The following is a 16,430-nucleotide window of genomic DNA, read 5'->3' as shown; positions in this document are numbered from 1 at the left end:
TCGTATTTGATTATTATAAATTGTATTTATAGAAAATTCATAAGTTGAAATTAAATTAAATCCCTCCTTTTTTTTTTTACTATGCAGAGATAGGTATATTCCTTGTAGAATTTTCTACATGCAAATGCACATAGCAAAAAATTAGTTTATACCACATTTAGTACTCTATAACCTCTCTAGGCCTCTGCTTCCTCTTCTTTAAAATGGGCCCAAAGGTTGCCATGGTTACCAAATGCATTATTATACAAAAAATTATTATTTTTTCACTCAACAATACATGAATTCATCATAGTATATACCAGGCACTGTTCATAAGAGCTTCATACCCATTAATTCGATAAATGCATCCATTAGTGCCCAAGGAGTTCATGAATAAAATAAAATGGATGTAAGTTTCTCCTGATCCTCACCAAAAGCCAAGATCAGGGTCATGGATAACAAATAACAATAATATTTCAGATTTGTCTTTAGTTTTAGAATTTGTTCTATGTGCTTTGCACTGCCTCCAAAAAAATTGTCTGTTTAATCATGTTCTTATCTGGCCAAGGTTAAAATGAGTTTTTCTCTGCCCAGATAAGTCTCTGAAGAGAACAGATAGTCACATGAACCGTAAAGGGTTCAGTATTCGGAGTAGCAGCCCATTCTAGTAACTAGAGATTTGGGTTTAGAACAGGCTTTGGTTTCAACCCTGATTCTGTGCAGTTTGACATTAAAGAATAAGTGTCTCTAGACCTCATTTTCTCATCTGTAAGATGGGGCTATTTTCTACTCTTTCTTACAAGGATGCTAAGGGAGGAGCATTGGAGAATGTGAATGATAATATCTTGTTGAACAATATAAAGGTCTACACAAATGGAAGCAGTTTACATTTTGCACCAGAGCCAAATTATCCTATCTAATAAAAGAGTAATATGCAAATTGACCATCACTCCAACACACAAGATGGCTATCCCCATGTGGACACAAGATGGCCACCACAAGATGGCCAGCAGGGGAGGGCAGTTGTGGGAGATCAGGCCAGCAGGGGAGGGCAGTTGGGAGGGACCAGGCCTGCAAGGGTGGGCAGTTGGGGGCAATCAAGCCTGCAGGGGAGGGCAGTTAAGGGTGACCAGGCTGGCAGAGGAGGGAAGTTGGAGGCAACTGGGCCTGCAGGGAAGGGCAGTTGGAGGGGGACCCAGACCTGCAGGAGAGAGCAGTTGTGGGGGGGGGGGGACCAGGCCTGCAAGGGAGGGCAGTTAGGGGCAATCAAGCTGGCAGAGGAGTGGTTAGGGGGTGATCAGGCTGGCAGGCAGAAGCGGTTAGGAGAAATCAGGAAGGCAGGCAGGCGAGCAGTTGGGAGCCAGCAGTCCTGGATTGTGAGAGGGATGTCCTCCTGGGATCAGGCCTAAATTGGCAGTCAGACATCCTTCAAGGGGTCCCAGATTGGAGAGGGTGCAGGCTGGGCTGAGGGACACCCCCCCCCATGCATGAATTTTGTGCACCTGGCCTCTAGTAAGTAAATAAAAAGGGATTTCCAACTTCTCCATCTGCTTTTCCTAACCACTCCCCCTTCAGCTAGGAGCTAAATGTCCTAGCTGACCAGTTTACCTTCTTTGGTGTCAATGCTGGATTACACAATGTGCTTCCTACACATCACCTGCTCATTCCATAAAATTGACCCTGATAATCATGACATTGGCCTGAGTCAAATTGTGGAATGAGAAAAAGCTGATGTCCTTGCCTGATCCCTCTTTCTATATCCTTTTCTCTCTTTATTATCATACAGAAAGGGCTCTGATGAACTCAACACGCCAATAGCCACATCCAATTACCTAGAGTTTCATTAATAGTAATAATTATTATAATAAATCAATAACATTTATTAAGCACTTAGTAGGTATCAGGCAATGTAAAGAGTTCTTGACAAACATAATCAAATTTAAAACAACCCAATGAGATAGATGGTTCTATTATTTTCATTTTACAGATTCTGAAACTGAGATTTAGCAAGGTTAAGCAACTGAACAGATTATACAGCTATAAAGTGGGAAAGAGACAAGAAGCGAATTCAGTGTCTGACCCACGTTTGAAGCTCGGTAAATACTAGTAGAATGAATACATAAAAATTAATCTGAGATGAGGCTGGGACATTACTATATTACTAGAGGCCCAGTGCATGAATTCGTGCATAGGTGGGGTCCCTCAGGATGGCCTGTGGGGATCGGGCTGAAACCCTCAATCCAATGCCACCTGCAGCTCCTACCTGCTGCTCCTGCTCATCCCGGCCGCACTGCACCTGCTGTGGGCTCGCGCCCAATCAGTCCCGATCTGGAGAGGCTCTCACTGGCCGCAGCAGTGCTCACCAGCTGTGAGCCCTGTGTCTGGCTTCCTCCCAAAGGGAGTGGCCTGCGGGATTGGGCCGAAACGATCTCTCCAACATCTGTCGAGGGGTCCCGGATTGCGAGAAGGTGCAGGCCAGGCCGAGGGACCCTACTGGTACACGATCAGGGCTGGAGAGGGACCACGGGAGGGCTCCAGGGTGTGTCCAGCCCATCTCACTCGTCCCGATCAGCCGGACCCCAGCAGCAAGCTAATCTACCGGTCAGAGCATCTGCCCCTGGTGGTCAGTGCAAGTCATAGTGAGCAGTTGAGCGGCTTTAACACATCATTAGCATATTATGCTTTGATTGGTTGAACAATCAACTGGTCACCGAATGACTGGACACTTAGCATATTAGGCTTTTATTATATAGGATGGGTGACTTATTTTTACAGAGAAATTTGACTCTAAAGCCTATACTTGTAAGTACCCTCCAGCTACCCGTCACTCTCCTGTTTTCCTCATTTAGTGCCTTTGACCCCAGAGAGCCCCCAAGTACATGCTAGATGTGAAATCTACCCCCACACAGTATGGAGATAAGGGAAGTTAGAGTTTGCCTTCCAATTTTCTTAAAATATTTCTTTTTCTACCCACCTCTCACTCACCTCCCTTCTTTCCTTATTCCTTAAAAAAGAAATCATTACGTTATTGCATTTTCTCACCTAGGAAAGTCTTTTTAAGTATCAGCCACCCTAATTTCAACACCTTGGGACCCTAGGAGCACCAGAGAGAGGTGTGGTAAGGAGAGCAAATATATCAAAGTGAGGAATAAATGCCTGCTGAGTTTATTAGCACCCAGGCTTAGAGAAGGAAAGGGCTATTTTTATCAAATGCACCTTTATTTAAATAGGATTCAGAGTAACTTGATAGAAAAGGTGTTCCTTTGGACATTTTTGTTCCTTCTAATAAGGACTGGTTATTTTATGTGCCCTTTCTAGCCTGGTTTCTATCCCCAATAAATATCATGAAAGTTTTTCCATTGATTCCCATATGAACTCTTCATCTCAGCCACTGGCCTTTGGGTTGTAGCCCAGGCATAGGCCTGACAGGAGGTATGTGGCTGAAGTGGAGTGCCTTCTCTGTGACCAGGACTTAGGGCTTTATGTCTTCCCTGTGATTCACCAGCGGGCTTCCAATCATATGATTCCTCTAGCCAAGGCTGGTTCATGAGCCAGTGCATGAGCTGGCCTTCAGAATTTAAGTACATCCATTCGTTGTCTCACTCACAACTTTGCCATGATTTGATGGATACTCCACGTGCTTCCCTGACCTGGTGCATCATGCTCAACCACAACCTTTGGATCAAGATTTTGTCTCAGACTCAGAAGTCTCTGTACTGACATCTTGTATTTAGAGAGTTAGATCCCATCTCTCTCTCTCTCTCTCTCTCTCTCTCTCTCTCTCTCTCTCTCACTTTCTCTCTTCCACACACTCACTCACTCACATACTTACTGATTGTTTTCAATAAAAGTCAAAAATGAACTAAAAAAAACCTTTTTCCTTCACCCTTTATCTATCTAAAAGAAGTCCTACACAGGTATACACATCCAAACAGGCACAGTTAACACTGATTCTCTGAGTGACAAAATTCTTTTGTTGTGCGTTTCTCTGCCCTGAATATGTATTACTTTTGTAATTATGGAAAATAAATGCTGGTGTTTTGTTCTTTTTAAAGAAAAAGTTCCGCGTTCTATTTCCTCTCTCATTTCTATAATCACAGAAACCAGCTAAGGGAGAAGCACATGTCAGACCCGGCAGCCTCTCCCTCAGCCTCCACTTGGTCTGCTGTCCAGGTGAAAGCACTCTGTTCTAATTGCACTGAACAAATCACAGTTCCCAAGAGGACAAGACCGACATCCTTCCCTGAAAACGGACTTGACATGTTTCCTTGCAACCTCTTTAGAAGTATAGGAAACTGCTTTTTGAGAACATATTCATTTCCCTCCTAACTTTTCTAGAGATCTCACTTAGTAAGCTAAAGCTTAACATTTGACCAGTCGAGAGGCCATGTAGAGTAGAAAGTGCACCAGACTATCCACCAGAGAATTGGGTTTTTGTCCCACCTGTGTTACAAAGTAACTGTGGCCAGGCTGGTGTGGCTTAGAGGTTGAGCATCAACCCAGGAACCAGGAGTCATGGGTTTGATTCCCGGTCAGAGCACATGCCCGTGTTGTGGGCTTGATCTGCAGTGTAGGAGGCAGCCAATCAATGATTCTCTCTCATCACTGATGTTTCTATCCCTTTCTCCTCTCTGTTCCTTTCTGAACTCAATAATATATATATTAAAGCAACTGTGATTTTGGATGCATCACCAAACTGAGACTCTGAAATTCTGGTCCCCTAAGAAAAAGCAAGTACCACCATTCTGTACTCTGTCCACCTCATAGACAGAGGTTGCAAAGACCAAATAAGGTAATACGTGGGGAAGAGGTGAGAAAAAGAATATTTTCAGGTGTTTGCTATCATAATCATCATTGTTATTATAATCATTATTATTCTTATTGCCGCTCTTATAACTGAAGAAACTAGTAGATGGACATTGTAATTTGACTTTAGTTTCTTGAAAGGGAGAAAGACCATCCCTGATGTCCAGATTACCAGGTTATCTTTGGTCTACAGCATCAATTGGGTTTATATTCTTATGCACTTAATAAAAGACAAGACTTGCCTTCATGATGTCAGATGCATATACAGTAGTCTGCTGGCTTCTCTGGAGCAAGGCCCTAGATCTCTATTGCTCATGCTCTTTTCCATCTGCAATTGGCTGTCCCTCCCCTCACCTCTGCCTTTATTTTCTGTAAAGAAGGATCAGCCTCAAGCTGCTTCCTTTGGTTTTCTCCTACATGTCTTCTGTATCCTTAGTACCTAGCTCAGAGCTGAACATGTGTAAGTACTGTATTCAATGTATATAGTATTTATATATATGATTTAACATCTGCACATTTTGGTTTTGTCTAAGAAATGGATATAAACATTCTTAGCACTTTCTTTCCAGGGATGTTGTGAGGATTATAGAAGAAACATTAACACACATTTCCTATCATTCATATCAATAATTGAAATCTTTAGATCATTTAGATTTCATATAAAAAGACTTCAGGAATTTTCCTTTTATTATCTTTGGGAAACCAAAAATATGGATGGAAGAAAATAGAAAATTAGGCAAAAAGGAAAAAATTTCTTTGGAGAAGTCAATCATTTGCAAAAAAAGCATAGCCCCTATCGGGGCACAGGTACAACAAAGTTCCCCAGATCAAACATCTCAGAAGTACGAAAAATTCACCAACTCACTGTTTAGGTGCCCATATATTCTTACTGGCCAGAGTTGCCCACAAATACAGACATTTCAGTGCACACAGCAGCAATTTTCAAAAATATTTCCCTTTTAGGAGAGGGAGATGCAACAAAGCCTAATAGGTTCTAAGTGATTCTGAAATATTGTATCAATTTACAGCAGGAAGGTCATCCTGGTGAATAAACATGAGGATTCTGCTCAGTGTCTGGGATTTAGCAGACTAACTCCCACTCATGTTAATGGGGCCATGCTGCCAAATCCCCAACCATCACTCTGGATATCTGCTCCAATCCCATGCTGTTGAGATTGAAATGTGTTTTCCAAATCAAAGCTGATCCTGAGATGGAATCTCTGCATGGTTAGTGTGGCTGATGCCTGAGGCTCGAAAGGGCAGCATTAAGGAACTTTGTTGAAAAGTGTGTCTTCATATTGTCTACCCAATTCAGGGCATCTTTCTTTGCCTGGTGCACAATGTGGTCTGCTCACTTTACAAACTCACCTCCCATTCCTTCTCTCTGTGAGCTCCACGCAAAACAAAGTCTCCCAGTTCTCCACACATACCCCTGCTTCTCTGCTGGAAGTGAATGTTTCTTCTGGTCCCTACCTCCATCTCAATGCTACCTTGTTGGTGAAGTTTTCCTATACCTGTTCTACCACCCTCAACACACACATACACTTTGGATGTGATGTCTCCTTCCTTCTATCTTAGAACATTTTGAGCCTTGAATATTGTACAGTTCACATCCCGCTTTAGGAAGTTGTCTTATTCCCCTCGGGTGAGTAGGGAGTGCATCATACTGGCCTTTGGATTTCCTTTAACATGCAGCCCAGGCCCTTGAACACTATCAGTGCTCAAGAAAGCACTGAATTGAATTGAGTGACTTCCTATTGCTTAATGTTTTTGGAGACTTCCAAGGAAGGGGTTGGAATGGGAGAGTTAGGATGTAATAATGGGTGATAGATCCTTTGTTGAGTTAGATACACATGTTTTATAGAGCATTGCTAGTCCTTGGGCTGAGAAAAAAAAAAGAAGACTGGTCCATTTATCAGAACTCTTTGCCACCGCTGCTGGAGACTTAGAACACTGGCCTGGCTGAATTGTCGACCTGATTTCACAACAGTAAGTCAGGCATTGACACTCAGCACAGGCATCCCTCAGAAGCCTCTAGAGCAGTGGTTCTCAACCTTTCTAATGCCGCGACCCTTTAACACAGTTCCTCATGTTGTGGTGACCCTCAACCATAAAATTATTTTTGTTGCTACTTCATAACTGTAACTTTGCTACTGTTATAAATCGTAATGTAAATATCTGTGTTTTCCGATGGTCTTAGGCTCGACAGCAGCAGTTCTCAACCTGTGAGACCCACAGGTTGAAAACCACTAGCAGGGTCGCCTAAGACCATCAGAAAACACAGATATTTACATTACAATTCATTAACAGTAGCAAAATTACAGTTATGAAGTAGCAACAAAAATAATTTTATGGTTGGGGTCACCACAACATGAGGAACTGTGTTAAAGGGTCGCGGCATTAGAAAGGTTGAGAACCACTGCTCTAGAGTTATGCCTACAAGCCCTCAAGACCCAAAGCTGACAATAGTACATTTTAACCACAACCACTCATTTAGGTTTGGTTCAGCCACGTGTGTTTAGCTAATATACATGCTATCTTGTGTGTAACAATCTCTATATGAACATAGCCTTTGGATAGTCACAGAGCTGGCTTGCCATGCCTAACTGAATACCAGAGCCCTGACCCAGATGAGATTGACAATTTACCTTTCACCTGCTCTTATTTTAATAGCTTTCCTGGAACCTGCAGGAGTTCTGGAGCTTCAAAGCAAAGGGTCGTCTCTGCTCACAGTTTCTCCTTTCCCACTCACTCACCAAACCTAGTGGATGCTTCTGAGATTTTTATCTACCTTTTATCTAGCTGAATACTTACTAAAATTGAGTACTAGCCATGGCTGGTTTAGCTCAGTGGATAGAGCATCGGCCTGCGGACTGAAAGGTACCAGGTTCGATTCCAGTCAAGGGCATGTACCTTGGTTGTGGGCACATCCCCAGTAGGAGGTGTGCAAGAGGCAGCTGATTGATGTTTCTCTCCCATCAATGTTTCTAACTCTCTATCCCTCTCTCTTCCTCTCTGTAAAAAAATCAATGAAATATATTTTTAAAAAATAAATAAAATTGAGTACTAATAACAGACCCTATTTCTTGAGATTCGATTTCCCTCAACTTTATGGCATCACCTTGCAACCTTCCTTTGCTAGCCAGCTCTTTTCAATTTCCATGATGGGCTCCTCCTCTGGGCACTCCAGGTTCTACCTTGGCCAGCTCCTCTCTTTGCTATGGCTTCTGCTTCCATTTCTAAAGTTCTGAGATCTCTGTTCTCATTACTAATTTCACATGCGATGTAAATGGGCAGCTTTTTTTGTGATCGTTTCATACTTCCTTTTTTTAAACTCCTTTTCAAATTTCTCCTCCAAACATCTGATTCTCATAGTTTCATGCTGGTGTCTTCAGATCAGTTGTTCTCAACCATGACTACACAGTCAAATCCCTGATGAATGGAAAATAAAAAATATCGATACCAAAGAACTTATATGCATATATGCATAACTCATTGACACAGACAATAGTATGGTGAAGGCCTGGGGCAGGGCTGGAGTGGTGTGGAGGGGGTCAATAGGGGAAAAAGAGGACATCTGTAATACTTTCAACAATAAAGATTAAGTATACACACACACACACACACACACACACACATATTGATGCCTAGACTACAGCATCAGAGATTCTAATCTAGATATTCCGGAGTGGGCCAAAGGCATTAATATTTCTTAAGTACACTACTATTATCCCATTATTATTGACATAATTTTTATCTTTTGTCTGAGAAGTAGCTTTGACAACCCTTCTCAAGAACTGAAACTTAGGTATTGTAATTATCTCTGGGGTCCCAGGGCCTGGGACATGGGCTTAATGGCTGTTTATTGTCTTAAGTACACAACTTGGTTTATTCAAGACAGATTCAACTTATACCCATTGTTCTGGTGTTGCATTCAATTAATGATCCTGCCCCTTTCTTTCACTATCTAAGGTAGCTCATTTTTTACACTAAATTGTATAGCCTTCCCTAACCATAAGAGTACCTAAAGACTTGAAAATACTTAGTATTTGTATTTTTACAGAGACACTAAGCCAGTCTGGAGGAGTGGACAGCCAAACTGATTTTAAGGGTGAAGAGAAACATACCCAGCAAAAGGAGGTGATGGGACAGATATTCCCTGCAGAAGAAATAGCATTAAAAAAAAAAAAGTAGAGGTAAAAGAGAAATCATGTTCTTTCTGATCCCTCCTAACCTCTCATACCCTCCATTATAAGTCCAGTCCTTTTCCTCTGTCCCCAGAGCTAGAGAGTACAGCTGTTAGCTCTCATATTTTTGTTAACCCTTTAAATATCTGAGGACTAAAACATTACAAATTCTGTGCTTTAGGCTTTCCTTTCCCCGGGCTAAATAACTTTACTCTCTCTGGTCTATTTTTCAAGTTTTTAGATTTGGCACAAACTATCTACACCAAAGTGTGCAGGCGCATGCACACGCGCTTACACACACACACATACACACACACACACACACACACACACACACACACACACGATGCACGCATACACACAGGCCAGGGGCTATAGTGCACCAAAAGGCTCTTAAATTTGAGAGAAGATATCCGGGCTGTCCTCTCACAAAGTACAGATTAAGGTCACATCCATCACATAGCTATGTGAAGCATCAAATCATCAGTATATTTCCTTCATTAAATAGAAAGCAAAAGAATCAGACTGATACACATCAGTCATTCTGAGGGGTGACCCTATATGCCGAGAAGAAAGAGATCCACCCCACTAATATGGAATGTATTTCTACCAGGAAACACTATTATTCTTGTCATCGTACATCATGGCACAAATACAACAGCCCTTGTTTTCCACACAGATTCCTACTTCTTTCACACCCAAGCATATGCTAAGAGATCTCAAGCAACACTCTTCCTCCATCTCTGGGAGGTGTCTTAAAACATTTTTAGCTCACCAGACACAAAACAGAGGAGGATCTGTTTCTGTACTCAAGAATAATCATTTTCAACTGCCTGTTTATACTGCAGATGAAGACCTTTAGGTTGAAATCTTTTCATTCTAAAATTGGCATCTGCCTTGCTATAGTTAAAGGGTGCAACAAGTGTGTTTGAAAAACAATCATCCAGGAAATTCCATAGTGCTTTTCAGTGTTCAGACCAAATGCTTACTAGAATTAGAAGGTGAATAACATTAAAGAATTGAAAAAGAACATTAGCCCACTGAACTAAGTGGACCACATGTAGACAGAAAAGGCCAAAAATGAGAATGCATTGTGTGAGAATGCAATATCTTATGACATATAAGCAAAGGCTCAGTCTCCTTTGGAAGAACCCAAAAATAAATGATTAAATGTCTAGAACTGTGCTGTATAATAATACAGCAGCAACTAACCATATATGACTATTTAAATTAAATAAAATTAGAAATTGAGTTCTTCAGTAGCACTAGTCACATTTTAAGAACTCAATGGTCGCTGCCATACAGAACAGCAAAGATAGTTTCCATCATTATACACAGTTGCATTGAACAGTACTGGTCTAGAGGGTTCTGCTTGACTGTTGGATCAGCATCGTTTTACATATAAGAACTTCAAGAGATGATAGAGAGCACCACATGCCTGCCATATGTGGTGACAATTCATGACAGGGAAGTATGGTGGAAAAGGAAAAAAATTTCACTCCTGAAATGAGCTACTGTGATATAGCATTGACATTTTATTACAAGAAACAAGATGCCTGGTGCATGAAATTTGTGCATGGGTTGTGGGGGGGGGGGCGCCCTCAGCCAAGCCTGCACTCTCTCCAATCCAGGATCCCTCTCACAATCCTGGACTGCTGGCTCCTAATCACTCACCTGCCTGCCTGCCTGCCTGCCTGCCTGCCTGCCTGCCTTGTCACCCCTAACTGCCTCCTCCCCTGCCAGCCTGATCACCCCTCACTGAATTTGTGTGCTGGCCTGATTGCCCCTAACTGCCCCCGGCTGCTGGCCAGGTCACCCCCAATTGCCCCCTCCCTGCTGGCCTGGTTGCTCCTAACCACCCCCCCACCACCCCCACCAGCCTGGTCACCCCTTACTGCACCCCTTGCCGGCCTGGTTGCCCCACACAGCCTGCTTGTTCAGTTGTTTGGTCATCCCTCACTAACACCCCTGCTGGCCTGGTCGCCCCACGCAGCCTGCTTGTTCAGTTGTTTGGTCGTCCCTCACTAACCTCCCTGCCAGCCTGGTCATAGGCAGCCATCTTGTGAGGGTGTGAGGGTTAATTTGCATATTACCTCTTTATTATATAGGATAGCTTCAGGGGAAAAAAAACACACACAGAAATCTTGGGCTAAAATTGAAGAAAATTAGTAAATACTACTATTTGAATAACTCATCACACTCTTCTAAACATTCATAAAATGTACCAGGCTCTTCTCACTTGTGAGTGAATAATTGGACTTTATTGGTCATCCCTCAAATACTATTCATCCATCTCTCACTTCCTGCCCCCAGTGTTCTGCATTTTAAAATATGTAATAAAACATTCTGAACATATATTTAAATAAATAGAACCCCAATCAAAATTTAAAAATGCAGACTTCCCTTTTTACCAAAAAAGGCAAGAACTTTATTTTAAACAAATCCTCAGTTGTGTGTTACACTGCATCCATATCTAAATAAAAATTATAATGATGATGCAAAGGAAACAGGACTCATAAAAGCACATTATCCAAATATTACTCTTGGCCAATGCTTTAACTAAATACACAGTGGATATAAAAGGTATTGTATGGCACTTAAATAAATAAGAGCAAAGAAAGGGAAATATATTCACAGTCCAAAGCAATAGGTTTTTAAACCTTTGGTATATGTTTTAAGCATTCATAAACACATGTTAGCCGATAATATTTAGTTCCAGTGATTTTGTGGAGATTTCAAAAATAACTGATAAAATAACAAATAGGGGTTGACATGGGCTGATTAAGGTCTCTGGTGTGAGCACACAGGTAAATTCAAACAGTGGCAAAATGAAGTGCAGCTGTGTTGCACAACAAAACTATATTAGAAAATAAATGGAATACACCAGCTAGAAATTCTGTGGCTCCGAGTAGACACCTTTGATATTAACAAAAAATATTTTAATGCTATCCAAAGTCCACATACTGGAAGGCAGAAGTATCCCAAAGCTCATAAACACATGTATAACAGTGCAACAACCATCTCACAGAAGTGTTATAATTGCATATTGCAATTCCCTCCCTCCCACCCAAACCCTATCCCCAATAAAGAGCACCAGTGCAGTTTGAGCTAGAAAATTGGAAATATTGAGACATTCCTAAGGTTTTTATAATGATTAAGGGCCAGTCATATGGGGCTCTAATGCAAACCTTTGTCATGACCATTCTCCAAAAAGCACCCCAAGTAATTCCCTCTAGCTTTCAGGTAAACCATATTAGGTCTACTGTAAGGCCAGATTAAAAAAAGAAAAAGCTCGCATGCTATCTTGGGTTGAGGAAAGGGGCATGCTGATGAGGGAGATACATGAAGAATGCCTCAAGGATGTTTGTCTTGCAGCCTAGGATGAAGGGATGTGTTGAGATAAGTCACAAATTTTGTACCAATGAAGTATTTGACTCACACCATTCACCAGGATACAGAGCTCAGCAGAGCTAAGTCCTAGTTGGTAGCTGTACAAGTCCACTGTTATCAAGATCAGACTAGGCCATAAAGTAAAAAGATCCAAAAAAGGCCAACTCATTCATCTCATCACTCTACCCAATTGTCTCTGTGGAACCAGAGGTGTGATGTACTAATGATTCTTTCTCTCCTCTCCCATTGATGCAACATCTTCTCCTAACCAGCCTTTTCCTGTATCTCAATAGTGAGAGTCAAATAATTGAGGGCAGATATTAGCCACTCTCAAATAGTCATCTGCCTCAGGGATACATGTGACCCCCTGGGCCTTCCCAAAACTTGCCCCTTCACACGTAGGCAGAATCACTGGACTGAGTCCTGCCAAAGTTGGGAACACTGACCCGGGGCAGGTCCTTGTTGCGGATCTCATAGACTGACTTTCTCTTGGCCTGGGCCCCTCGCACAGCCAGCTTGATCTTGCGCCATCCCAAGTGGTTGAGTTCAGCCAAGTTGAGCACAACACAGATGCCGCTCACAGCAAACATGAACACCAGGAAGACGGTCTTCTCGGTAGGCCGGGACACATAACACTCCACCTCCTTGATGCAGGGGTAGCGGTCACACTCATACAACCCTGGGACACTGAAGCCATAGAGAAAGTATTGGCCCACCAGAAACCCAATCTCCAGGGCATTTCGGAACACCACTTGGATAATGTAGAAGCGGGAGATGCCTTCCTGCCTTCGGAGCTTGGATCGCGCTGCAGTGCGCAGCCCTGATGGGTGTGGGGTCAGCTCCTTAACCTCTAAACAATCTGGCTCCGTCTCCTTGCTGGTGTTCTCTGTGTTTTGCAGCACCCCATTGACGATGGCATTTTGCATCTTCTTATCTTCTCGTTTTCCACCACCACTGCCCACACCCCCAGTTCCTCCAGGACCACCCATGGACTCAGGGGGGTCTCTGTCCAGGGCTAGGAAGACAGTAGAGTAGCGGCGTTCTCGCTGCTTGGCGGATTGGTGCACAGAATAGGTGATGAAGCAGAGACTGGGGGTACACACCATTATGATCTGGAAGACCCAGTAACGTATGTGGGAGATGGGGAAGGCGCGGTCATAGCAGGCCTGGTTACAGCCAGGCTGCAGGGTGTTGCACACAAACATGGTCTGCTCGTCATCGTACACTGTCTCCCCCACAATGGCCACAATGAGGATCCGGAAGATCACCACCACAGTCAACAGGATCCTAAGCAGGGGAGAGGGAGGGAGAGAGGTTCTCATGGGCTGAGTCACTGAGTTAGGAAACCCCTGCTGCTCCCTTCCCTGCTCTGTTGTTTATAGAGGTCCTTTGACTGAGGAGCTGTCCATCCCTGCATGGTACTGAACTGGGGATCTTAGGAAACCTGTGTCTCTTCCCTTTCTGTTGGGTGCTGGGAGCACTTCATATTACAGGGATCTCAGATACATAGTTCTCTGTACATTGGACATGGTACATCTGCCACAGATAGGTTTCTGTATATGTGGAATGTACAGAGGCACAAAACACACCTTCCCTCTGGATATGGCAAAGGCACACCGAATAGCTGAACAGAATACATTTCAAAACCTACACAGAGTGTGTATATAAGTACTCTAACTGGATTGGATGTTTATCTTCAATATGAATATTGAACTTAATGCTTTACATAAACAGATAGCTATGAATATATATATATATATATATATATATATATATATATATAAACAAAATTGGGTGTGTGGGTTTCTGACACAGTAAGTTTTAACAGCCAAATCGGTTTAGCTTAATAAAAATTTGTTGGGGAAAGATACATCTGCTCTGAAGAGCAAATCCATCTTCCCATTTGTCCTTCTCTGTCCAAATACAATCCTGCCTTCCTTGTAGATTCTATTTAGGGAACCGGATGGAGACTGGCTGGACTCCCGAGAGTGGGGGGACCATGACTGAGCCAACAACTCCTTTTCCGTGGGGAGAAGAGTGAACCCCCAGTGTTACTTCATAGGGAGGGGATGGGGCGCTGAGCAGGAGCAGCTGAAGGAGGGGGGCATCGCTGGACATCGGGTAATCTCTCAATGCGGGAACACAGACGCATGAGCTGAGGACGATGGGAAGGGTCAGGGGATGGGCTGGGGGGCTCTTGGGGCTCAGTCTGGATGTGAGAAGGGACTCCCGGGGGCCGCCCGACAGCCGGCTCGGCGCCCTTACCTCCCGATCATAGTGGAGTGCTGCTGCACCGCGGCTTCCAGCAGCCTCTCCAAGATGGTCCATTCCCCCATCGCTGTGCATCCGGAGGCAGCAGACAAAGAGTGGGCAGCACCGGGCACCTTCCTGCTCCTGGCCCCACCCCGGGCCGCACGTCCCCGCTGGGAGCGAATTGCCCCGCAATTAAAGAAGCAAACAATTTTTTTAAAAAAAATCCACGAACCTCCTCTCCCGTTTATTGTACTTAAAAGAGAAAAATGGGGAAAGAAATTCAAGCGCACCCCGACTGAGGGGGCAGCTGGCGCGGTCCAGAGAGCCGGCACGACCTCCCGCGCCGTCCGGAGGGTCCGGTTTTGAGCCCACCGTGCCCGGGCGAGGGGCGGGGCTGGGTGGCAGCGTGCAGCTCCTCCAACTCCCGCGCCCTCTGGAGAGGTCTCTGGGCGCCACTCACCCCCGGGGCTGGGGGGCCGGGAAAGGGTCCGGGCACCAGCGCCGTGCCTGGCACTTCAGTCGGCAACGAGCGCTCCCGCGCTGCCACCTGCGAGGGAGGCCGGGGCGGAGCGCGCAGAGCTGGCTGCAGGGCTGGGAATCCGCGGCCGCCGCCTCTAATCCGCCCTTAAGTAGTCTCCGCCTGCGTCACGCCAGGTCGGTGGAGGGGAGCAGAGCGCGGCGTGCGGCTGTCATTGCGCGCTGAAGCCCGAGGGGCAGGGGACGCGCGGGGGCAGAGGGGGAAAGAGTCCTGCGGGCCTGGGGGCGGGGAGTGGGGCGACTTCGAAACACAGGATCGCACCGCCCCTCGGGGCTTCTCTCGCGCCCAGGTAACCTCACCTGACCGGCGGCCCCCTGCAGGAGGAGGCGGAGCCGGGAGCAGACGCGCGGGTGAGTGGGGAGGGACCGAGGTAGATAGTTTAGCTTCTCGCTACGTACAAACCTCATCTTTTGCTTTTTTTTTTTGTCTTCTAGGAGGCAACAGCAATCCCCTCTCTAAAGGGAGATGGTGGATGGGGAAGGAGAATGGGGACGACGGTAGGACGTTTTTCAGTCTCCCTGGAGAGGACTACGTGGCGCAGAATACGCCTGCGGTTTGATGCCTCCGTGGATCCGATGCAGGGGTGCGGGAAGCTTGGTGACCGTCCATTTAGGCTGAAGCTGAAACGCTAGTGTGAAGCTGCCTCTGAGAATGGGGGTCTTGGCAGAAGTCTGTAATTAGGTGCCTTGCATGGGCCAATGGGTGGTCATGATTAAAGGTCTCTGCTGTTTTCTTTGCTTTTTCAATTATTTATTTATTTATTTATTTGTTTATTTATTTGTTTGTTTGTTTATTTACTAAGGGGTGGAGGGGGTACTTCTCAGGTAAACTGTGGTGGAATCTGAACTTAAGGAGGCCCAGTACTCCACCAGCAGGCGCAGAGCCTCTCACATCCTCACCCAAACTCCTCTTTCCCTAGCCCGCCTGCCTTGGCTTTCTCCCCTCCGCCAGAAGGTCCTGGCTTCTGTTTTTAAATTTACATTTTTGTTGTGAGTTCTGTCTGGAGCAACTGCTTAATTGGTCTCTAGAAAATGGAAACAATCACACCAGGCTGCTAATGAGCTCGGGGTCAGTATTAGGAGACACAGTAGTTGGGAATATTCCATGTACCAAATGGGTAAGTCGTTGTAAAAATACAACTGTGAAAGGGTTGCTCGCTCATTCTAGGCATCTGATGTAGTCTTTTTTTTTTTTTTTTCTTCTGTTTTTTTTTTAAATTTCTTTATTGATTAAGGTGTCACATATTTGTCCTCATCCCCCCATTCCCATCCCACCCC

The 16,430-nt window shown here is 44.5% G+C and overlaps 1 protein-coding gene across 1 annotated transcript; it reads right to left on the bottom strand.

Annotated features, from left to right (window-relative positions):
- Positions 1–12,754: 12,754 nt before the first annotated feature.
- On the bottom strand, positions 12,755–14,698 carry GJD2 (gap junction protein delta 2). The gene is made up of 2 exons (XM_028147433.2): positions 14,628–14,698; positions 12,755–13,649 (listed from the first exon to the last, which is right to left on the bottom strand). Exons 1-2 carry the CDS (start codon positions 14,696–14,698, stop codon positions 12,755–12,757), a joined length of 966 nt encoding a protein of 321 aa, XP_028003234.1.
- Between the last annotated feature and the right edge of the window lie 1,732 nt (positions 14,699–16,430).

The sequence above is a fragment of the Eptesicus fuscus genome, chromosome 5, assembly GCF_027574615.1.
Source record: "Eptesicus fuscus isolate TK198812 chromosome 5, DD_ASM_mEF_20220401, whole genome shotgun sequence".
Lineage (NCBI taxonomy): Eukaryota > Metazoa > Chordata > Mammalia > Chiroptera > Vespertilionidae > Eptesicus > Eptesicus fuscus.
Note: the sequence above shows the minus strand (reverse complement) of the source record. Positions and strands in the feature narration are given on the sequence as shown.

What these genes read in the sequence shown, in the direction of transcription:
- GJD2 (XM_028147433.2), bottom strand. Translation starts at nt 14,698, where the DNA reads ATGGGGGAATGGACCATCTTGGAGAGGCTGCTGGAAGCCGCGGTGCAG. An exon ending in CACTCCACTATGATCGGGAG is followed by an intron (nt 13,650 to 14,627) that starts GTAAGGGCGCCG and finishes TCCCCTGCTTAG; the next exon opens with GATCCTGTTGACTGTGGTGG.